General features: G+C 41.2%; 1 protein-coding gene across 1 annotated transcript; it reads right to left on the reverse strand.

Moving 5' to 3' along the window:
* Positions 1-6,227: 6,227 nt before the first annotated feature.
* On the reverse strand, positions 6,228-22,413 carry LOC117431266 (GDNF family receptor alpha-4-like). The gene is made up of 8 exons (XM_034908400.2): positions 21,717-22,413; positions 14,507-14,782; positions 13,585-13,677; positions 12,505-12,850; positions 12,040-12,149; positions 9,331-9,465; positions 8,672-8,793; positions 6,228-8,121 (listed from the first exon to the last, which is right to left on the reverse strand). The coding sequence occupies exons 1-8, from the start codon at positions 21,814-21,816 to the stop codon at positions 7,954-7,956; spliced, it is 1,350 nt and encodes a 449-aa protein (XP_034764291.2). The 5' UTR covers positions 21,817-22,413; the 3' UTR covers positions 6,228-7,953.
* Between the last annotated feature and the right edge of the window lie 1,028 nt (positions 22,414-23,441).

A 23,441-nucleotide genomic window follows, 5' to 3' on the forward strand; every position in this document is an offset into this window, starting at 1 on the left:
GTTACAAATCAAACCAGTCCCTTAGCTCTGAGTGCGACTGTGAGAGCGAGCAAGGGAGACAGACTGACTGACTGACACACAGCAACCAGAGAGAACTTAGCTCTTCTGTACTGGATGTTAAAATACAGTGAATGCAATTACACAATTAAATACCATTAAATAAATAGGTGTATAGCCAGCAAGGTATTTTTCAAAGCTCGCATTGGAATGTATCAGTTGTATTATTTAAATTTTTTTGGTGCAGCACTGCGCTAAGAAGAAGGCCTGGTAACATATGAATAGTCATCTGGGACCCCAGGGCCTGTTATGGGGCTGATCAAACTGATAAGGCAGACAGATGGAGCTGTCCCAGAGGCATGGCGGTCAGGTGACAGAGAGATCATTGCACATGGTCTCTGGGGAAGGGGAGAGCGAGCGAGAGAGAGAGAGAGAGAGAGAGAGAGAGAATTTACAAGGGGACAGCGCCTGGGTCACTGCTAACGCTCTAATGGATTAGGACTGTGGAGAAATGGAGCGTGGAGAGGAGAAGCGCGCACACTGTCATTTATCGGTGGTTGTCAGGGGAAGGGGGGGGGAGGACACTCAGTGAAGCCTGGCAGCCGGCTCACTACTAAGGAGGAGGTGGAGAGCTCATCTCTAAACCAGAAGCCATGAAAACTGGAGCTGGGTCCAGATTGCATAGCTCCTAGAACAGCTGGAGGCCCTTCCCAAAATAACACACAAAGCTCACTTCTCTTTTTCATGTACATTTCTACTGTACAGTTTAATCTACCACAGCCTACATTTTCATAAAGAGATAAAGTCTATGCTTATGATTATCTATAGACCACGCAATAATGGGATGTGCAAAGTATAAAGAGAGATATATTCTTTTTATAAGGTACTTAAGGAGCAATTGTCGTACATGTGTGTCTGAGATCTGACAGTTTATAGATGCACAAACTCTGGGCATATAAATACTATTAGGCCTGCTCTTTTGCGCCCCATGATGGCAGGGGTAATTAGTGCAAAATCTCAGCTTCCTTTTTGCCACGTACACTGTCCTTAATGCGTGATATACTGCTCAACGACATAGCCGGGCTAATACAGATTTTCTATCCCCCCCCCAGTGAAAGTACAATGAGGTTGTATTTTTTGGCATCCTCATGTAACGTTCCAGTGCTGCTCAGAGTCACATGAGCCTAGTTCTTATTATCCCTCTTTCCAGTCTGGGGGATTTGCATTTCATCCCTCACTCTGAGTCTGCTCTGCGCTCCTCTCTGCAGTGTGGATTTGGGTGTTTAAGTTGCAAGTTTCAATCTCATGTGAAGCCCAGAGGAACTAATTCTTTCTTGTTGCAGCTCAAGATATTTCCCAATCCGGCATTAAAAGACCATTCTCCCGTCTTCTAAGAAGACATAAACACAGGCCTGTGGTACTAAGCATCAGTTTTTAAGAGATTGCTGACTTCACAATCCTGCTCATCACTCCCAATCGGACTCCCATTCATGAAATTGCAGTTCTTCTGGCACTTGTATTTATTTACGCCTTTCAACATGTAGATGGTACTTTCCTTTAATAGTAAACCCTTTGTAATATTGGCTCCAGCAGTAATAGTTTTCTGGTTTTGCTATAATGTGCAGTTGGTATGATTGGTGTAACGATTGAATGTTACGCCTCTTAAGGGACCCTCATGTAAGAGAGATGCTGCACAAAGCTATCCTGATAAATTAAATAATAATTTAAAAAACGAAATGAATAATTTCTACAGGGCTCCCGAGTGGCGCTTCCAGTAAAAGCAATCGCGTAGAGTGCAGGATGCGCCCTATAGTCTGGACATCGCCGGTTCGAGTCCAGGCTATTCCTTTGCCGACTATTTCTGGGCCCGGGTGGAGGGAAGGTTAGGTCAGCTAGGGTGTCCTCGGCTCACTGCGCACCAGCGACCCCTCTGGTCTGGCCGGGCACCTGCGGGCTTGCCTGTAAGCAGCCCAGGGCTGCGTTATCCTCTGACGCTGTAGCTCTGGGTGGCTGCATGGTGAGTCTGCAGTGTGTAAAAAAGCGGAGGACAGCGTGTGCTCGTCTTTGCCCCTCCAAAGTCAGCGCAGGGGTGGTAGCGGTGAGCTGAGCTAAACAAAATAATTGGACACTACTAAATTGGGGAGAAAACAGCAAAAAAGTAATTGCAGACTACTAAATAAATAAATAATTTCTAACAAAATCCTTTTCATTTGCTGCCTTCCATAAATGCATTTTCTTAGGGCACTTTACACACAATCATCATCCTATTTGCAATAAAACTGTTCTGTGGTGTAACCATACATTTAAGGCGATGCTTATTAAATAGCAAAAGCTCCCCATTAAATGAAGCCAATTCAACGGATAGAGAAGCCGATTAAAGACCTTGCTTTTTGTTTTGAATAAGTGTTTTCCAATGTATCAGAAGTACCACTCGGGGCTATTTTTTGCTTTTCTATTCAGTTAATTTGCTGAAATAAATATGCAAAACAAATCTGCAAAACTGCAAAACATTTTTCATGTATTTTTTTTTTTTTACTGTGTGGAAAGCACAGTGGAAAGCTCTTCAGGCTGAGAAACACACTACTGCTCTCTGTCCTGCTGGCTTCAAAGCTGTCTGTCTCAGTCTGCCATTGCTTTCTCACCACGAAGCAAGTCACAACCCCACCCCCCAAGATCACAATCTCCAATAGAATGTGCTTTATAATAAACACCAGAGGCTCTCATTCAGATAAATAATGTTTTCTATACAATCGCCTCTTTCTTCAGATGCGTGCAATGACTGAACTGAATTCTTACAGAAAGCTAACTTAAGGATACCAGTTACTAATGAAATGGTGGAATAAATGGGCAGACCTAACCCTCCTAGACCCGTATAAAGGTCTAGGAAAGTTAGGTCTGCAGTGTTTAGATTTAGTTTAGTCTATTCATGCTCTGCCCACCACAGCACAGGTGCAGTGCATCTCAATAACGCAAGCACTGATACAGAGAGACCTTGGATTCAACCACATACCCATACTGACTCTTACATCTAGGTTATCCTTGTAGCTACAATTGCTGCACAAGGCTTAAATATAAACAACAAAACGTTCAGTACGGGATAAACCTATTGCAATTGCCATTGCACCTGCCTAGCCCCATATCTGTTAGCGTTGTTGTACTCACTATGTACAGTGCTCTGAGGTGTGCCTCCCATGAAAAGCACTTTGTAAGTCTTGAGTTTGTTGTTGCTATTGTATTGTAGACATCTTGCCTGTGAAACACACCTAACATTCCAGTTAAAATGGTGGGAATTGTAATACTCTAACCAAGCAATAATGAGGATCAAACTGCTGACCCTGTGGTTGCTAAGAGACTGTGTTCCCATTCTGAATAGATGAGCTCTTTGATTCCAGAAGGTACTCTAGTAGTGTATGTGGTGGAGAGTCACAGCAAGCTGGCTGCAAGGAAAACCAATGGAAAAAACGTAGAGAAAATAAGAAACAAAAAGTAGAAATGGCATTCAGCCAGACAGAGTGAAGAGACCTGTCTTTGACTTCATGACCACAATGCAAGCATTCTTTCCATACTATCAGTTTGTCACTTCTTGTTAAGTAGTATTAAACACATAGGTACTATCAAAGTAATATTGTACCAACACGCAAATGCTGTGTGCTTACACAGTCCTTAATATGTATTGTAGCGATCTCGGTTAACGCAAGCAGGCGCATCACACAGGGCGAGGCTTCCATACACAGGCGGAGGGCGGGCGCGCACCCGGGACCTCTCGCACTAAAGCATAGCGCCGATACTGCTGTACAGAAGAGCCGGCTCCTTTGCAAGGAGCGTATATCGGTATATCGGTCTTTGTGTGTGATTACGTCAGCTACCAGCCCCGCTGCTGCCTTCCCCCATGCAAGCTATTACTAAATGCACTTTTTAAAATATAAAATGAGCTCTAAATCAAACATATTATACATACTTTGTTATTAGCCCATATAGTAATAGCACTTACATGAAGCATTACATGTTGTGCCATTTTAAATTATAGTACATTTAGTAAAACTGAACGTGTATTGCTGTGTACTTACAACTTGGTGAATGCAATTTGAATTATTTCTGAACTGTACAGTATAATGGATTTGTATTACGGACTTTACGAGTGCATTTACCCACTTCAGCTCGGGAAGTCACGAGTCGACGCAACCTCTTCTGCTGGCTCTCGAGCGGTGTGTCAGTTTCATCACTAAACTCTCCGGCAGGCGCACAGCTCATTTCTGAAAATCAATACAGCTCCAGAAGGCACTGATTTCATGGAACAAGCTCAATATCAGAACATGGCTCAGAATAGACATTTTATTTCGAAAATTGAAGAAGCAGCAGCCTCACACTCAGATGCACATTGCTATCAGCATGAGAACCCCCAGGTCACGGCACCACTCGGCTTCTGTGTCAGTTTCTTTGTTGATAATCAGTGTAAATTATAAAACAAACGGTCTAGAGGATACCTCTCCAAGCATAAATCACGCATGCAAAGATTTACTATTCTTTCTCAACTCCACCACTGTGCAATCTTTGAAAAAACAAAGAAGCAGAGAGCTCCTGAAACTGACTCTAATTACTTTAAAGGGAGCTTTCCTTCTTCTCTGTCAAAGAGAGATGTTTGAGGATTTCAGCCTACATAAATTGCAGACAAATACACACAGGCATTGCTATACAGTATCCCTTCTATTCCCAGTGGGGTCACCATTATCTGTGAATAACTAATGCAATGTGCTGAACTAAACCGGTGCATTTCTCAAAAAGAGATGATCCCGGGGAGCCGGCAGCAGTTTTATAGCCTGATTGTAATGCAGAGCTGAGCAATACTTGCTCTGCAGCATTTGGCTTACTTACTTCTTAATCGTCATTGCTGAATATGATGTCAGCTATCTGCCTGATGCATAAAGGAATTCATATTGCATTCCTGGGCTCTGGCACCTGGGCTAATGGGACAGTCAAGTTACTGGGAAACTGATCTCCTTTCTCTTGCTCCCTCCCTTAACAGCCCCATAAAGTGGCTCATCAATTGCTATAAAGAAGTATCTGTTGGATGGGGTTTCATATCAGAGCCACTGTAAGGTGGAAAATATGGAGACAAATCACTTTAGTGTCTTTACTCCACTCAGCACTCAATAGTTTTTAGTTTTTCATTTTCTGTAAAACAATGCTATAAACATTTTCTTTAGCCTTTTGAGATACCCCAAGTCCCTTCAAAAATTAAATTACAGCTAACCAAAGCATACTGTCATTACCTATACACTACAACGGATGAAGCTGCCGTTGCAGATACATTGAAATTCTGGACAGATTATGATGTTGAAGAACACTGGAGGTTAAGGGGTTAAAAACAATGATGGTTGATATGCAGTGCATTGCACTCTGCACTTTAAAAACAAAAAGACCACCGTTTATAATATATTTTTCATCACTACAACACAATTCTCCTCCTCTTCTTTTATTTGCAAGGTTTCTTTTGTAAGACAATAATCCTTCAGTGCAAGAACTATTTATCACAGTGTTTTTTTTCTATTAAACATGCAGGTAGGTAGTTGCTTTGTTGTTTTTATCCTGGCATGTTAGCAGGTCTGGGCAAGGAGGTAAACTGAAGCATGATGCACCTACTGTACCTGTTTCCTTTGTTTGAAACATCTGCACATCATACATGCATGTTCTATCACTCACTGTGCCCGGTGGAGCTGCCCTCTTCAACATCATTATCATTAGTCAGAGAAGTTCAATTAGTGCACTTTTCTTTAATGTCCCTTTCATCTCTGCATGGGAATCAGATTTTTTTCGTACCAGCATTCCCAACACTACTCGGGGCAGTGAATTAGTACATAGGTGTTAGTTTTCTTAACCCAATGCTAATTCCACTATGATCAAAACTGGGCTTTGTGGAAATTGCCAGCATAGGTTTCCTATAGGCTTGTGTTTGTTCAAAGAGAAGAAACAGATTAAGGAACACAAATAAATACCTGAATGAAAAACAGAATATGTTGCAAATTGGACTTTATGCTGTATGTGTTTCCATGACTAAATTAAGATGACAGCAGCCTTCATGCAGTTAATTAGTTAATTAGATAAACGGTTTGCACAATACTGAACAACAATTACTATACCAATCAAAACAAAAAAACAGACAGATGAGAGAAAGAGAGATACATTTGATTTACAATCAAATATTCTTATTCAATAAAGGAATACTCAATGGATAAAGAAATGTCGTTTATTTTTATTGATGGTGTTATTTCCTACGCTGATAAAACAAAACAGACACAATCTAAATGCAAGTACTTAACAACAAAGAGAAACTAAAAGAGCAAAATACTCCTTTTCATTAGCCTGTTCCAAATTGAGCTTATTGTTACATTAAAATGTTAGCGGGATATATGCGGTATATTTACAAAAATACAGCAATTGTCTGAGTACAACATAGAGTTTGGAAAGGTGTCGCGGATACAGTTTAAATTAGATTACAAATTTACAGGCCCAAAGCACAATTGCAAGAAATGCAGAAGTGGGGACTTCACAAGCTTGTGCATGCAACTTTCTTTTTAAACCCTAAAAACAACACTATCCATTTCCATAAAAGTCTTTCTAACCAGTCTCAATACACTTGTGCATTAATTTAATGCATCATTTCTTCAGCACCCTACGCAATACCTTTTAGTTCAGCACATTCCGAAACCTCATTCTCTTACACAAACACATTGATTTGCTTCATTAGAGAATATGGGTACAGTACCTGCAGGACCATACATCACCTGTTTAGCAATATCAGTATGAACAGCTGGCATGTGCTTCTGCAATAATCTGTAGGGGAACTGCAATGGGAAAGTAGGGGGGCGGATACATTGAGTACATATACTGCTATGTATTATATTGCAGGAAAAACACCTCTCTGATTTGCTGCTGATCACAAGCAAAACTGTAAAGAAACTCATTGCACTGCTGAATTTGTTTGGCTAAACCGTTTAATCGGGTAAGGATGAAAGGCATAGCTGCAACAACCATCCTTCTTTTAACACAAGGGGCAGTAAATGCACAGCACTTCAATGTATTTACTGGCAGGAGGATGCTGCATGATTATATAGCCCCTGGTAGTCATTGACAAGAGGTCATTTTAACAACAAAAACAGTACGGAGAATCAAAATGGTAAAGGTCTGAACATGTGTAAAACATTCTGTCAGAATGTTGAGGAAATAATCACACAACTAAATTCTGCCTTGAAACACAAATTCAGCAGCTGCAAGCTGTCCTTTAGTTTAATATGATGTAAGCAAATGAAATATAATGGTAGCTCTTCCAGGAGGCAGGGAGCATTCAAAGTAACCCATCATTCATCTTGGAAACCAGTCTCTTACATCTGCTCTATCCCCCCCTTTAACAGCGTCTGATATCACCAGGAAGAAACCCATTATGATGATGTTTGACAGCCTCACAATTGATCTGCTTTTTAACCTTCCGATGGCTCCAGCAAGCAGCTCACAAAGACTGCCGGCTCTGTTCTGTTCTGCAACGGTTACTGTTTTTACTTTCTTATTTTTTAAACTTCTAAGGGGACCCCCTGAAAAAAATATAAAACAACACACATAACCATTTCTACCATGATTACAACACAGTGGGCCATACTCCACACTGTAGATCAGGTTTATTTGTGAAATTACATTTATTTTGGTTGATTTTTTTGTTGGAGCCATGTGATAAAACAAAGGCCACACAATTGCATTGATTTCAATGGATTGCCATTGGCGTAAAAGCTAATCCAATAGCATTCCTGTGGATTTGCAACCATTATTTTAAAGTGTTGCTGTGCCAATGTGGTTGGAGGAGGAAGGCAGGAAGGGGGGAGGGGCTGGGAGAAGAATTCCCCAATTCTGAACAGTGCAGAATGTTCTTATTTGTAAGGGTTGGGTCCATTTTCTGGCTCCTCCTCTTCACAGCCACAGGAGCAGGAGAGCTCCCTGGAGCAGCAAAGTGCAAAGAACCAGCGTTCCTGACAGCCACAGCTGCCCCGCTCCTGACTGGACGTTAGACACCGTGGCTTTCTCCGAAATAAGCTGAATTCCTTCAAAGCTTCCCTGGTTGCCTTCCCTCTTGTCTACCTACGGGCAAGAGACAGATGGGCATGAATATTAATGGTGCCTGACTGATGCCGTGCCGCTCGCTGGCCTGCAGGCAAATTCTTTCCTTGTGCCTTTTCAGAAAGGCGGAGCAGCAGCATCTGTGGGAAACTTGTCAGCAAGACAAGCGCCTGACAAGAAAAAATGTTTCCCAAACCTTCAAACTGCTGTTACATGTGGCGATCATCCAGTAGTTGCAACCACAGGAATGAGCCGGACTAGTACACTCATAGAGCTTTATATTCCAATGGTAAAATAACCATTAAAACTTAACCTTTTCATCACAAATTGCACAATAACCAACATACTTACTTCATTTCTAGTTCTGTAACTTTAACAGGTGTTTTTTTTTTCCTCATTATGAAACTTTAGAAATTTACACTGAAAATCATCCCCAATGGCAAGTCTTTTTAGACTCACCAGTTTATTTTATTCCATTAAACTCCAACCATCAAACCCCCTTCCTTCCCCTACACTCATTCCATAGTCCCCCCCTGCCTTCTGAAGTCATGTGATATGCGTTGACATGTACCTTTCCTATCTCGACTATAGCGTTGCCATCATCGTGCTGGTAGTGCTGAGAGGGTCTCACCGAGGGCTGGGTGCCCTCAAGTGCGTATTGAGCTGTGCTGGTCAGCGCACCAATGGAATTCACTGCACACCAAACAAGAGAAAACATATTGGGGATTTCTCATATACTTTAAAAGCCTATTCAAAACAAAGGTCTAGAAATAACGCTTTTCTACGATGTTTAGAATTATAAACGTTTCAGTGTTCTGTTGCTCTAGCATTGAGGGTTTTGATCATTTTTGTATGTTGCTTTGACTGACTGGCTTCAGTCTTGGTAAAGTGTCACAAGAGTTCACAAAATCAATATTCAAGCAACAAAACGTAACCAGTTAGAATGATTGCAAATCAAATTTTAAAAAAGTAAAGGGGGAAGGGGTAAACATCTCTTGAAATGGTAGCTGTATGTCTTTTAATATGACGTATTTTTATACATGGCTGCTTTGCGGCAGGTGAATGGAGAAGACATACATGGACGATGCATGCTGTTCACTCTGGTTTACTCGAGAGAATGGAGAAGACATACATGGACGATGCATGCTGTTCACTCTGGTTTACTCGAGAGAGTGGATATGGGTGCTACAGACACGGTACTTGCTGTTGCTGTTATAATGCGCTTCTCACCAAGGCAGATGTTCTGGGTGAACATCGTAAGGATCTTGTCACACTCCTGCTGCTTGTTGCCACTCCCCTCACAGGAGCACCACTGAGACACCTCAGAGCTGCTGTTGCTCTGGTAGTTTGGGGTCATGATGGTTCCTGGGAGAGAAACAGGAGAAACAGTTTCTTCATCAAAACCTTATTGCTCACATATTTCCCTGGCCAGATCCACCCAGCAGCAATACATTGTTATCAATCTGCAAAGCCTTCAGCACCAGGTCTTGAGCAGAAGCTGACTGTGTTTTGAAGTGGCTTCAGATTTCACCAGACAGACACAAGCTACGACACAGAGCATTATAGATTATATGTTGAACACACTGCTGTCACTTTATAATTGTTATGCATTACATCAGTCTGGTAAAATACTCAAAATAGATGGTGCATCTTTATTTTATTTTATTATGTGTTATTGGATTTATTGGACTAGTTGGTTCCCTGATAGTGTGTTTATGCTATTATATGGATCTGGAATAAGCATTTGTATTTTTCCATCTGTGGGACCAAACTGTACTTTCTTCCTTAAAATAGATGTGGGGCGCTGGTATATTGCTGCTAGCTACTTCTGGTGAAGTCTCCTGCAGGTAATTAGCCAATCACGTTGTGAATTGCGTGCCATTAACTGACAATAGCTGATAAATTTGGAATTTCCCCTGCTAACATAAACAGATGTTGTCGAAAGAAAGATAACAGATTGCATTGCCAACACCAGCACCAGCCCGTCTGAGTGATGTTTACACCTTGCATCTGTGACAGCAGTGGTCCAGTTTAATTAGCCTTTTTTCACAAGCAGATAAAAAAGCATTGCCCTTATATTCCTTGATAGACAGAACCAATTGTCAATGCATGTACAACTATAATTGTGTAGCAGTTTTAAATACTGCCATAAACAGACTATCATAGAAATAACATGATTATTACTTAAATTCCCCAGTTACATTGGTTCTAACTGTAGAATAGCAGCAATATTCTAAACTTCTCTGTAAATCCCAGTGTAAAAACTTAAAATGAGACTGTCACAAAGACGGCCGGAGTGGGTGGCGTCAGACCAGAGCCAGGAAATTAAACAACAAGAGAGAGGTGGAGTTTGGTGGAGCTGAGCGAATGGTCTCGCTCAGCATTTAATAAATAAACAGAACAGAAAATAAAAGGTTTGAACACAAAACAGGACACGGCACTTGAGGCCAAAATAAAGAGACAAACAAAACAGACTATACAGACAAACACGGTGAGTACAAACAACTACTTATTATTATTATTTTCGTCTATTTTCCTTTCTCCTCTCCACACCCGTTCTCCACTCACGAACACCCAACCCCGAGTGAGTCAAACGTGCATCTATATATACTGTTGTGCTGGGATTCAATTACTAATTAATTATTCACTTGAATCCCAGCACGTGAATTAATTACGTGCAACCTCGTGCTCACATATTAAATACTTTAAATGTACGTGAAGTGATGTGCAATCCCGTGCCTAAATACAATTATACATCTTAAATAACTCGTGCTGCACACACCCATTTATATCCCGTGCAGCCATCTCTATACACCAACATTAACACACGCAACATACAACATATAACACAGAAATGCACACAGGGGCGGGGCATATTGCCACAGAGACAAATACCATTGGATGTGGAATTTGTATTAAATCTCAAAAAGGCACACGTCTCGCTAAACAGATTTTTTTAAATTTCCAACAGCTTTCTCTGCAGGAAGGCAGAACTGGCAGACACAGCAATCCCAGAAGCCCTTCTGCTCTGCTGCACTTTGGTTGTTTGCCGTTTAGACAGATGGATCAACAGTTGGGTCTTAATTGGGACAGACTGAAGTCAGTCCAAAAGCAAAAGTCGTGTTTGGATGAAGGGCTGATAGCTGCCAAAATGAAAATAAAAAATAACAAACAAACAAACGTTTTACCTTCAAACATGCTCCAGCATTTATCATGTTGGGCTTTCCAAGTATACCTAACAAGAGTCTTTTTTTTTCTTTCTTGCCTGTCCAATTAAATTATGGGTCAGTATTAGAGCCCAGAACCACAGTTGTTAGCTACCAGCGACAGCAGTGCACCACACTGAAGAAGGAGGGCACAAGACACTCTTCCATTCTGTTTCACTGTAGAAGCTTTTTCCAATCTGTTACTTAAATATTTCATCAATGAAATAATCCGGAACATAAAAGAACATAAGAGCGTTTCTGATCAAGGGAAATTAGTTATTAGTAGGTGACTGATCCCAAAACTCTGTCAAGTTGGGTCTAAAACAACTCCAATGAGTCAGCATCAACAATTGTATTATTAACAAAGGAAACATGTGCACTCTTAGAGCAGCACGGTTACTTAACACACCCTTGCAATGGAATAGAATGGAGGAGATAGAAGTGCCCCTGCTCTAGGGAGTAAAGCAACAGAAAACTAAACTAAGCAAAGCTAACTGAAGGAGGTGAACCTTATATTGTGACACAGCAGAGGCTCGGCACATGGGTGCATGGGTATGTGGGTGAGCACCTGTGTGTGAGAGTGTGGTGGCCATGCTTACAGAACCATACATTTACTTGCATTTGTTGTTGCTGCTTTACCATGCTTTCCTATACCAGGCTGTGCTTTTGTGATGGTGTACCACAGAAAACCTTTCGGAGGGAATTAAAGACAGAACACTGAGAAGTCTTTTACCGATCAGTCCTGAGTAAGACTTGAGACAGGCGGCTCCGTTCTCTCTCAGGCAGCCTGTTGTGGAGATTGGGGACGGCTGACATTTGGAATGAAAATCAGCCAGCCTGGACCTGGGATAAGAGAAGGAAAGAACAACACTGTCATTAACACTATAAAACTCAGCTTTGGCTGTGAAACTGTGGCGAAATAGGACCCAGCTAGTGTGAACAGGACAGAGACAGCTTCTCTCAGCTCCCTCCACACTTGGCTACATAACAGAACACTTGCGTTTTTAATATTACTGAGGTACTGTTAGTGCTGAGTCTGCAACATCTGCAAGGTCCATTTCAATTTTGTGTTGTCTACAAAGCTTGCTATTTGCATGTCGATCCAGGTGATTTGTTTAAAACAGTTCAAGCACTGACCCTCTTGCCTCCCACACTTGCTGCCCCAAATGAAACAGCACCGTGCCGGCTGCTCACTCACTTGCACAGCTCGTCCTTCAAGCAGATCTGCTGCAGGTAGAGACAGTTGGGTTTCTCCTTCTCCTCGAAGGAGCAGGAGGGCACGATGGCCATGCGGCGGCGCTCTCCACACAGGGCGTTGCTGCACTGGCAGAAGAGAACGGCAAAGCTGTACTCCTCGGGCACGCGGTCCAGGAAGCGCCGGAGAGCTTTGTGACATTTCTGCCGGTTGCAGGTGTCAGTGCCGCTGACCCGCTTGGTGCAGGCCAGCACGTACTCAGAGCGCAGGTTTCCACACTTCTCATACAGACCGCAGGCCTGTGCAGCCTCCAGACACGGGTTATCCCATTCCGTCACAATACTGGAGCCTGAGAAAAGAGCAGGGGACAGTCAGGCTCTAAACTAGCAAGAGCCCTGAGTGTTCTCAAAGACTTTACTCCAGTCTTTTATCAATGTAACAAAATGAGAAGAAAAAAAATCTTTAGTTTTGTAACATTAGTAGATTTGGAAATATGTCCCAGAGGGTTGCGTGGTGTACTTGACTGTATTTTAAAGCAAGGAAAGATCTAGCTTTTTAACCTGACATTGAACATGACTGTATGCCTTGTGACCTAAGGCAGGTCATCGCAGGACTCTGAAGCAGGATAGTCACATCTAGTGTGGTGACTGAGCTGCTGATTTTTGGCACCGAAAGTGGCTGATAGCTGGAGGCTCTTCCTAATGGCTAACTGGCAGAGGACTGGGTTCACAGTCCACGCTCACACACACTGGGAGCAGTTGTTTGATTCCCAAGCCAGTGGACCATAGAAAGGTAATGGATATCCTTATTAGGATCGCAATCTGTCTCATACAGGCTCTTTTGTGTAAACCTGTGACCATTGTCCTTGAGATCTAAAACAAGTAGCTGGTTCATTAGTCTGCAGCCTCTCCTGTTAGCCCAAGGCTTAGGTAGGGCTGGTGGTTACAGGCTAATTACCAACATCGACTTCTGATCCCTACATCTTCTCATTAACTGTATTAACATATACTAATATCAGTTTTCATCCAGCCTGTGGGCAGGCATGTTGTTTCTGGTAGTGGCAAGGCTGTTTTTCTTTCTTACCTGAAACAATTGCTGCTAGTCTGGAGTTCTGAATGGCCCACATCTGGTCTGTTTCTAGATCTTCATAGGGAGAGGACTCCAACTCATAATAACCTGGGAACAGAAACACAGGGGATTTAGCACGCTAACCAATCCACAATACAGAATGTGTTCAATAAATCACACAAGAAAGGTATTGTACTGTTGTGGATCTGTTGGTAAATGCTGGTGGAAGTTGGATGAAGTCTATAACCCCTGACTGGTCAGATTTCTCCACCAGATCTCACTGGTCAAACCTTGTCCTATATGAGAACATGGCTATATATATACATATACACACTGGGTTCTCTAGCAAATCCATGCCCATCTAAAATGTACAAGGCACTTAACACCAAGTCATTGTGAATTACCTTTATGTACATATAAACATAGATTTAATATCGACTGTGTTTAAGTAGATGCCTCAGGCCTGACAGGCTTGAACACACAGGCTTTTGCTCCATGAGCCTGCCCTGATAAGAACAAGACCCCACACAGGACAGTCTTCTCCTGCTGAACAGGTTTGGAATGTGAGAGCCAACAGTCCAATTGCTCTTGACCACATCCTGCTGTGTTACTTATAACACAAAATACTCTGGCAAAACACCCGTTCAAAATATTCCTTCAGTACCGATACTGCTAAATATCTTATGATTGAGTGCTTTTAAAGTTTTTCACATCACTTTTTTTATAGCTATCTACAGTAGATAATGCTATGTATTACCATTTAGATTATTTATTTTAGAGGCAATAATTACACATGTAATTACACAAGAATAACTACATGTTTATTACAGTGTACTTACAAAAGACGTTACCATAGTAACTACATGGTAACTATACTTCTTGCAGAGGGATTATTTCCCTATAAAGACGTCGATGCAAACGAGGGTGCGAGCCTTACTGTTTGAGAAGCGAACTGTCCAGTACACTGTGAGGCAGTGCTCCTCCCTCCTGTTTCCACGGTGACATTTACAACGGAGCAGGGGGCTTTGGGCCAGAGCGGCTTCGGCAGTCAGGCACTCCTTCCTGGCCTCCGGGCCGAGGGGAGAGACTGCCTCCTCAGCCGCGCAGTACTCCAGCACCCGGTAACTGCTGTTGCACATGCGATCAGACACACAGAGCCGCTCTGCCTCCACGCAGTCGTGATGGAACCCGTTGTGACCCGCCTGCAGGCTGCCTAGGGGTCGGGGTGAGAGGCGGACAGAAATGTGTCAAACAAAACAGTTAAAGGTTTTACTATTTGTCAGCTTTATGCAGGTATCATTTTCACTGTTCCCAGTATTTTTTGCACTTCACTTTATACCATGCTTTTCCCACAGTTATACCATGCATTTACTACAGTTTATCCTGGTTTGCCATGTTTTTTTAATATGCTTTATCATACCGCTTTGTGCTTTATCATGCTTTCACTGTGCTTTATTACACTTTGCTAAGTTTTTCCTATGGGAAACTTCTATAAGGGTCATTATTTCCTTCTTGGACTCCACTTAATACATGCTGTGGGTCAGGTAAATGAAAGGGACATTACATTATCCCCAGCACTATGCCTTTAAGTGGCATTTAAACAATTATTTTGTACTGTGTCCAGAAAACTAATGCACATTTAATTAGCTGGCCCAGAGAGCATACTTCCTATAATATATCCCACTTTCCATACATTACACTATGTAACACAATTTTTGTTCCTGGGTAGTAAGTGTTATTGCCTGAAAAGTATAGAAAATGGCTATTATTCCCCACAAACTTTGCTTTTGTGACCAGGACAGTGATATTTTGAAATTTACCTATTTCCAATGAGAAAACAGGCGAATTTGTGTCTTTTCGTTCACATAAAGTCAGAAAAAAACAACATATGAATCAAAATTAACATGTATTTATACTAAAGTAATACAAAATGACTACAAAAGATTTAGAAGTGAGTAGTTTTTCAAGATTTACAATTATACTGTAAATCACTTTCACGAATCAGCCCCCAAATGTAGTCTCGTTATACTGTCCTTGGTAGCAGCGTTCAAAGTCCAGTATATCCTGGTGGAAGTGCTCGCCTTGCTCCTCCGAGTACGCTCCTATGTTCTCCTTGAATTTATCAAGATGAGCATCAAGGATATGGACTTTGAGGGACATCCTACAGCCCATTGTGCCGTAGTTCTTCACCAGAGTCTCAACCAGCTCCACATAGTTTTCGGCCTTGATTGCCCAGGCAGCCCCGAACCACTGCGACAAAGCTGTTCCAAGCCGCTTTCTCCTTACTAGTGAGCTTCTTGGGGAATTCATTGCACTCCAGGATCTTCTTTATCTGTGGTCCGACGAAGACACCAGCTTTGACCTTTGCCTCAGACAGCTTAGGGAAGACGTCTTGAAGGTACTTGAAGGCTGCCGACTCCTTATCTAGAGCTCTGACAAATTGTTTCATAAGGCCCAATTTGATGTGCAGTGGTGGCATCATCACCTTCCGGGGGTCCACCAGTGGCTCCCACTTGACGTTGTTCCTCCCCACAGAGAACTCAGTCCGCTGTGGCCAGTCCCGCCTGTGGTAGTGCGCCTTGGTGTCCCTGCTGTCCCAAAGGCAAAGATAGCAGGGAAACTTGGTAAAACCGCCTTGGAGACCCATCAGGAATGCCACCATTTTGAAGTCTCCTATGACCTCCCAGCCGTACTCATCATACTTCAAGGCGTCCAGCAAGGTCTTGATGCAGTTGTAATCCTCTTTGAGGTGCACCGAGTGAGCCAGGGGAAGAGACAGGTACTTGTTAGCATTATGGAGCAGCACGGCTTTGAGGCTCCTGGATGAGCTGTCAATGAAGAGGCGCCACTCATTCTGGTTACAGGCGATTCCGATTGCCTCGAACAGACTGGTCACATTGTGGCAGAAGCAGAGCCCATCTTGACGGGTGAAGAAGCTGGAAAAAGGTTGGTGACGCTTCCTCTGATCTGTGACTTGCACACTTTCATCCAACAAGTTCCACTGCTTGAGCCTAGACGTCAAAAGCTCGGCATTGGACTTGGTGAGACCAAGATCTCTAATCAAGTCGTTGAGGTCTTTTTGGTTGGGGTAGTATGGGTTTCTCTCCTCAGCTCCACCTCTGAAATTGTCATCTGGATCTACAACGTCTTCCTCGCTCTCTGACTTGCTGCTCTCTTCTAAAGACGGCTGCTCTCTCTCCGGAGGAGTGGGTACAGGGAGCTCATGGTAGTGTGGCACCAGGGCGATGGATGAAGGAAGGTCCGGATACATGATAGCAGGTGCATTCTTGCCAGTCTGACGTTTGGAAGGGTCCACCATGCAGAAGTAGCAGTTGCTTGAGTGGTCAGTGGGTTCCCGCCAAATTCTTGGGATAGTGAACTTCATGGCTCTCTTTTCCCCTCTGTACCATCCTACAAAAATACATTTATTTCACCCAGCACTGAATCTATCTGGAATGTTCTGGAAAATAGGTACATTTCAAAATATCACTGTCCTGGTCACAAAAGCAAAGTTTGTGGGGAATAATAGCCATTTTCTATACTTTTGAGGCATAAGCAATTAGGAAATAACACTTACTACCCAGGAACCAAAAAATAAATAAAAAATTGTTACACAGTGTTATTAATGCACACTTTTATAAGATGCTTCTGGATATTGTAGCTGGACAAATGAAAATCACCATGACTTTGTTCAGTTGGGGTTTAACTATTTATGAATTTCCGCTGTCTTTCAGCATAAGACTAGAACACAGTACTGGGACTGCACAGCTGATTGTGTAATTAGTGAGGAAGATGCATTAGTCTGCACTATGATAGTTACAGTGAATTTAAACTGCAGATATTGCTATTGCTGTGCTCCGATGTAGAGCCATATAGCATGTTCCTTGACATTATATTTTATATGCCCATAGTTATATTTTCAGTATTTAGCACTATGAAGCAGCAGCTTAAATTGAAATATCTACATAAAAAATCAATTATGCATACACTATATATAACATCTCTCTGAATTGGATTTTTTCAGAAAAAATGTCTCTCTTTTCTAAAACTACCCCAATTAAAAAAAAGGACATGCTTGAAAGATAGCTAAATGCCAGGTTAAAATTATTTTTCCCTGTGGTAAGAGAATTCTGTGGAAATGTTTGATGCAAACCTGGTAGTTACCAATGCATACAAAGTCACACTGGAGGTGTATAGATCCCCACTCGCTCTCTCTTAGGTATATCCGTTCACAGAAAGGTTACACATAAACAAAGGGATCACTCTCCCTAGAAAAGATGAAACCATAGAATATGATGAACTATTCTTATTTATGGTCTGTCTGACCCACAGCGGTATCTTGCTTGTGGCTCTACTAAATAAGTCATACTGCTCTATCTTACTGTATCTGCAAATGGAAATATTTTTCAGTGCAACTCTCAAATCAATAGCTTTCTATTGGGAAGGATTTGGGGAACATTTTGAAGGTTTAGCGAATGCCAAATGTGTTGGTTTCTATAGCAACCTATTTTGAAAAACTTTTTTTTTTTTTTGCATACATTTCTGAAGTTTTTTTTTTTTTTGTGGGACAAAAGTGATTCAGCATTTTTTTAAGGCAATGAGATTAGGTGTGTTATTGTGTTCTGCAGCATGACCCAGCTGAGTTGCTTGCCAAAGCAAGACATAAAACATATGGCAACTGTACCTTCGTAAACCAAACGCCACGTTATTCAACAGTAGGCTAGAATAATAAAATAAAATAAAACCTCTAATCTCTTTCCTTAGGAAAGATCTGAGGATCTGCAGTATTATTATGGCTACGGCAGTATCTGCAGGCTGCATTGTGTCAACACCACACAATCTAACCATGAAGGTGTCTCAAGGCCACTTCAGGCAGTGTTAGAAGGTGACAGATGCTTGTTTGACGCAGGTAACTACAAACCAGTGAATGCAAGAACGTGAGGCAGCCGGACAGCTTGAAACAGTCCCCACCTCTTTGGACGCTACCTGTGAGACTACTGCCTTTTACAAAGCTGGAGACACTGAGGGTGTTTTAACTTACTGTAGTACTTGCGCCTCCAGAGGAATGTCATTGTGGGCTTCAGTTTCCAATTACCTCAATTAAAACACTCTAGGTTCTATAAAGTGGCATGCGATTTTAAGATGTTTTTATGTTATGGCCATCATGCTTCAACCTGAGCAATTATAAATCCCCAAAAGCCCCTACAAGCATTGCAGACATTAGAGAGGCAGAAATCAATGAAGAACTGTCTGAAGAGAGGATTCTCACTGTCATCCGCGATCATCGCTAATGTAGAAACCTCCAGAAAATGACTATCTGCATACCTGTCATATGTGGAATCTTAATGTGGGCTATCAATTTCTCAAACACTCAGGATTTGCAGCACTCAGGATTTGCAGCATAGGGCAGCAGTGTGGAGTAGTGGTTAGGGCTCCGGACTCTTGACCGGAGGGTAGTGGGTTCAATCCCTGGTAGGGGACACTGCTGCTGTACCCTTGAGCAAGGTACTTTACCTAGATTGCTCCAGTAAAAACCCAACTGTATAAATGGGTAATTGTATGTAAAAATAATGTGATATCTTGTAACAATTGTAAGTCGCCCTGGATAAGGGCGTCTGCTAAGAAATAAATAATAATAATAATAATAATCCCCAAGAGCTCATGATGCAAACCTGAGGCTTTATCAGCTTAAAACACAGCACTTCAGAGGTTAATGCTGCAAGCTCCTCCACCACAGGGATTACAGCATGGAGCTCTGTTTGAGTAAAGGGTTAGTTGTATTGAAGTCCAAGAACATTTGGGCATTTGAAGACAACTGCAATATTTAGAGACTACATCAAGAGCTTCAGGATGCTGCAATCAGACAGAAGTGACTCATTAAGCAAACAAAAACAGTAATGATTAGGGGCAGAAGCTTACATTCCATTTTAATGAAGACACAATGCTTTTTTTTTTACATTGCTTATACCATGCTCTGTTGACCATAATTGATTTACCATGCGAATCATGATTTCACTGTGCTCTGATTTATTATTCATTTAAAGGGATCCTAAATACTCCTTAGTTGGTTGTTTGCTATAACTATAATACATGTTAACGAATACAAGTTAATTGCAAACGAATTGCTCAGTGCAATCAGTTCTGGCTTGTGTGGTAAAAATTTGAGTATGAGAACGAGAAGATTACTTCCAACATACAATTATTTCATGTGTTAAAATAGGATTTATAGATTACTCCAGAAGCTCAATTTTGGGTGTAAAGCTGTTTACGGGGCTCCTAACTGTTTCCACGCTACTTCCCACTTTTTACAGCTCGTGCAGTAAGCTGTGACAGTGTGCGCTTTCTTTAGTATCAGAAAGCTTGTATTCCTATTGTTTATTTTAGAATGACGAAGCCTAACTGTTCCTTCATTCCTTGTCAATAGTTCTAGAACGCAATGCCCCAAGGCCGTGGCAGAGACGTTTCCATGATTAGAAGGGTTTTTTTTATTCAGAATTTCACACAATAGAGACCTGATTAGAGGACTTAGGTAGTTAATCTGATTGGTTTGGTACTCCTGCCTTCCTGACATGGTCAGCTACCTACCAGACTTTCTATTGCTGAACAGGAATAATAGATTACTGATAGATTTCTGATGTGTCAGTATTAAGGTACACACACCTGAATCCACACAAAAGCGTCATATGTACCACTCATTTTTTGTATATGCCGATAATGGTGTGGTGTAAAGTAGACTCAGTTACAATGGGCAAGACAGTAGATCTGACAGACTGCTAGGCAGGTGCTTCACACCAGGAAGAATCTCAAAATTAGTGGCTCCAAGTAGATTTTGCTTTGAGGAATTGTCACATATTTCTCCAGAAGATTTACAATCAAATCAGTGCCATCCTGGTAGCCCATAGTGGCCCTAGAACGACTTTTGATTAAACCATATCTACAGTGTATCTTCCATCTGCATACACATGCATATCGTTCATATGGATACAAATCAAGCACGTAGAGATGCTACTGTACCCCCCCGTGTGGAGGAAAGTAGTATTGCAGGTAGTGTTCACCCAGTTTTAAATGCAGTGCTTTAAATGCTAATAACTAATGTTTTGTAATGTATTTATTTTAGCGCATCACATACACTGTGTCCTGAATACTTTAATATATTGCAGTAATGTTACAGTATATTTTTGGGTGTAAAGAGCTGTTTTGTTTTATTCTCCATTATTATTATTATTATTATTATTATTATTATTATTATTAGTAGTAGTAGTAGTAGTAGTAGCAGTAGCAGCAGTATACTTTGTTTTCAATTTTCTACAAAACAGCATACACTAAAAAACCTATCTACCACTATAGGATCAGCACAATATATAATAGCTACATGTAAAGTTTATATATATATATATATATATATATATATATATATATATATATATATATATATATATATATATATATATATATATATATATATATATATATATATAGCGTTTTCATGAAGTAAATGATTGTTTTAGAAGCAAATACACTTAACTATAATTAAACCCATTAAAACCCTAGGCGCGCACAAATAGTCTATGCTATTTTTGTTCATCTTTACTCCCGTTATTTGTGCGATGCATACCCCAGTTATTTGCCGTGCCTTTTTTCATACAGTGAGAGTGTGTCCGCGTGTGCAGAATTGACTGGAATGTCCCGTGGGATCGTTCCAGACTATATTACCAAATGCACACGCATTAACACTTCCTGTAAATTAAGACCAACATTAAAAATAAGGTCAGTCTGGTTGTTCGATAAAAATGTGCAATACAGTAAAACGACACCGTGTGCTCCTCACATGCAGTCCAACACTGAAATGCACTTTCACTGGATTTTACTTGAAGTCAAAAAGTCGCATTTGTACTTTCCAAACGCAACAAAATAACACCACAATGAACAAGCCGCTTTCCTAACAACAGAACAGCATAGCGACGGAAACAATATGATAGCCCTTACACGGTTATTAATTCCCAAACTTGAATTGTAACCAGAGACATGTATTCATCATAAGCAAATACAATAATATCGCTCCATGACAAATCACATGGCGTAGCATATATTTTGCGACTCGCGTCAGTTTTAAAAATAACAACAACTACATAAAGAACAATACTTACCAGAAATCAATACATGAAGCACACATCCCCAAAAGATCATGATAAAGCTGTTGAGAGAACACTGATCCAATCCCGGGAAATGTCTGAAGAAGTTTCCCATCACCTAACACTGTCTATTATTATTATTATTATTATTATTATTATTATTATTATTATTATTATTATTATTTACGAATCCATTATTCCAGAGCGCCAATTAAACACCACTGTACCGCTGCTTTATATCCAAAATACTCCTATCTTCTCCTTTTAGTCCAAGGAAGGCGCGTACTCAGTTTTGTTCGTCCAGTCCACAGTGTCAGTTTTTAAATTGAATTAAAATATACTGCAAAACTAAACGATACTTTTCAAGATAACCTGTTAATAACAGAAAAGACGTATGCTTTTCTCTACAAGTGGTCTACTCAGTGGCAATATGAGTGAAGCACATAGGGTTGTCTTCTGTCTCCTACGGTCGTGCGTGTGTGTGAGTGTGTGTGTGTGCGTGTAGCAGGTCCGCTATACTTGCTTCAGAACGTCCCTTCTAATTATGCGCTGACCATGCCCAGTGCCAGTAATCGAATGCTTCACTCAGTGCGATCACATTATGTTTAACACGAGGAGCTTTGGCGTGACTGGTCTTGCAGTGATCATCAACATTCATTAACGTGAATGATGTTACAGTGGCGACTGCAGAATCCAGCAAGACACACGCCGCCAAATACAGCATGCTTTACAGACAGTGAGCGGAGCAGACAAGGGGGGGAAACCGCTGCAGGTGCTGTACACTGTATTTGCATTTGGGGGAGGTAAATATAAAGTGTTTGAACTTCTCTGTCTCCCAGCATACACGCTCACCTTAGGCTATACTCTGTACAGGTGGAGTTAACAAAGCATATGCGCAATGTAACATCAATGTGAGTCTCCGCGTTTATGAGAGGAGCTGTTAGGCTGTTCGATTCGGGTTTTAATGGCAAGCTTAAACGGTTTTAATAATTCATAAAAATAAACTAGAAGATCAAATACATTTGCTACATTACATCTCTTTGTAGCGTTGTTGAATAACCAGGGCTCCAGTTCATCGTCGAGGTGAAATTTTAAAAACAGCAGCATTTAAACACGACCAACGACCTCTGTCACTTTTTAGTGCTGTAGGTGAACATTTCCCACAGCAGCAGTAAAGCAGCCCGTTTTCGCCTTTACAATATTGAGAAGTTTGACTGCAGTCAAAAGTACTGCGCTTCTATTTACAGCACTTCTTAACACAAGGGGAAATTATCAGTTAACACAAGGAAGTGAATGGGCGGAATAAAATGAATTTGGATTTAGAACCTGTATAATGTATAGCGATGTGGAATTGACAGGAAATATAGAAATGCCGTGCTGTTGTGAAGTAGAGAACATGAGTGCACGTGCTGCAATCCACATAAGATAATATTACAATCATAAATGTACGGGGGGGGGGGGGGGGGGGGGGGGGGGTGATATCAGGAACATAATGGTAAATATACACTAGGCCTATAGGAAATCAAACAAGTTAAACAGGATATTAAATTAACAGTTAATACGAACACGATAAGCAAGTTTGCATTTACGAAAATGGAACACGAGGTTCAGTTTATATATATCACTGCAATTAAGCCTATTTGATGTATGTTTCTTATATCACATAACATACATTTTCAAAATAACATTTAAAAATTGAATAAATGCATCATATCCTGGGGAAAATAACATTGATTCCTG

This window comes from Acipenser ruthenus, chromosome 22 (genome assembly GCF_902713425.1).
Source record: "Acipenser ruthenus chromosome 22, fAciRut3.2 maternal haplotype, whole genome shotgun sequence".
Lineage (NCBI taxonomy): Eukaryota > Metazoa > Chordata > Actinopteri > Acipenseriformes > Acipenseridae > Acipenser > Acipenser ruthenus.

Coding starts and splice junctions, on each gene's coding strand:
- LOC117431266 (XM_034908400.2), bottom strand. CDS start 21,816: ATGGGAAACTTCTTCAGACATTTCCCGGGATTGGATCAGTGTTCTCTC. Junction 12,851..13,584: donor ACTAGCAGCAATTGTTTCAG/GTAAGAAAGAAA, acceptor CTCTTTTCTCAG/GCTCCAGTATTGTGACGGAA. Junction 9,466..12,039: donor GTCTTACTCAGGACTGATCG/GTAAAAGACTTC, acceptor TTTCTCTCCCAG/GAACCATCATGACCCCAAAC.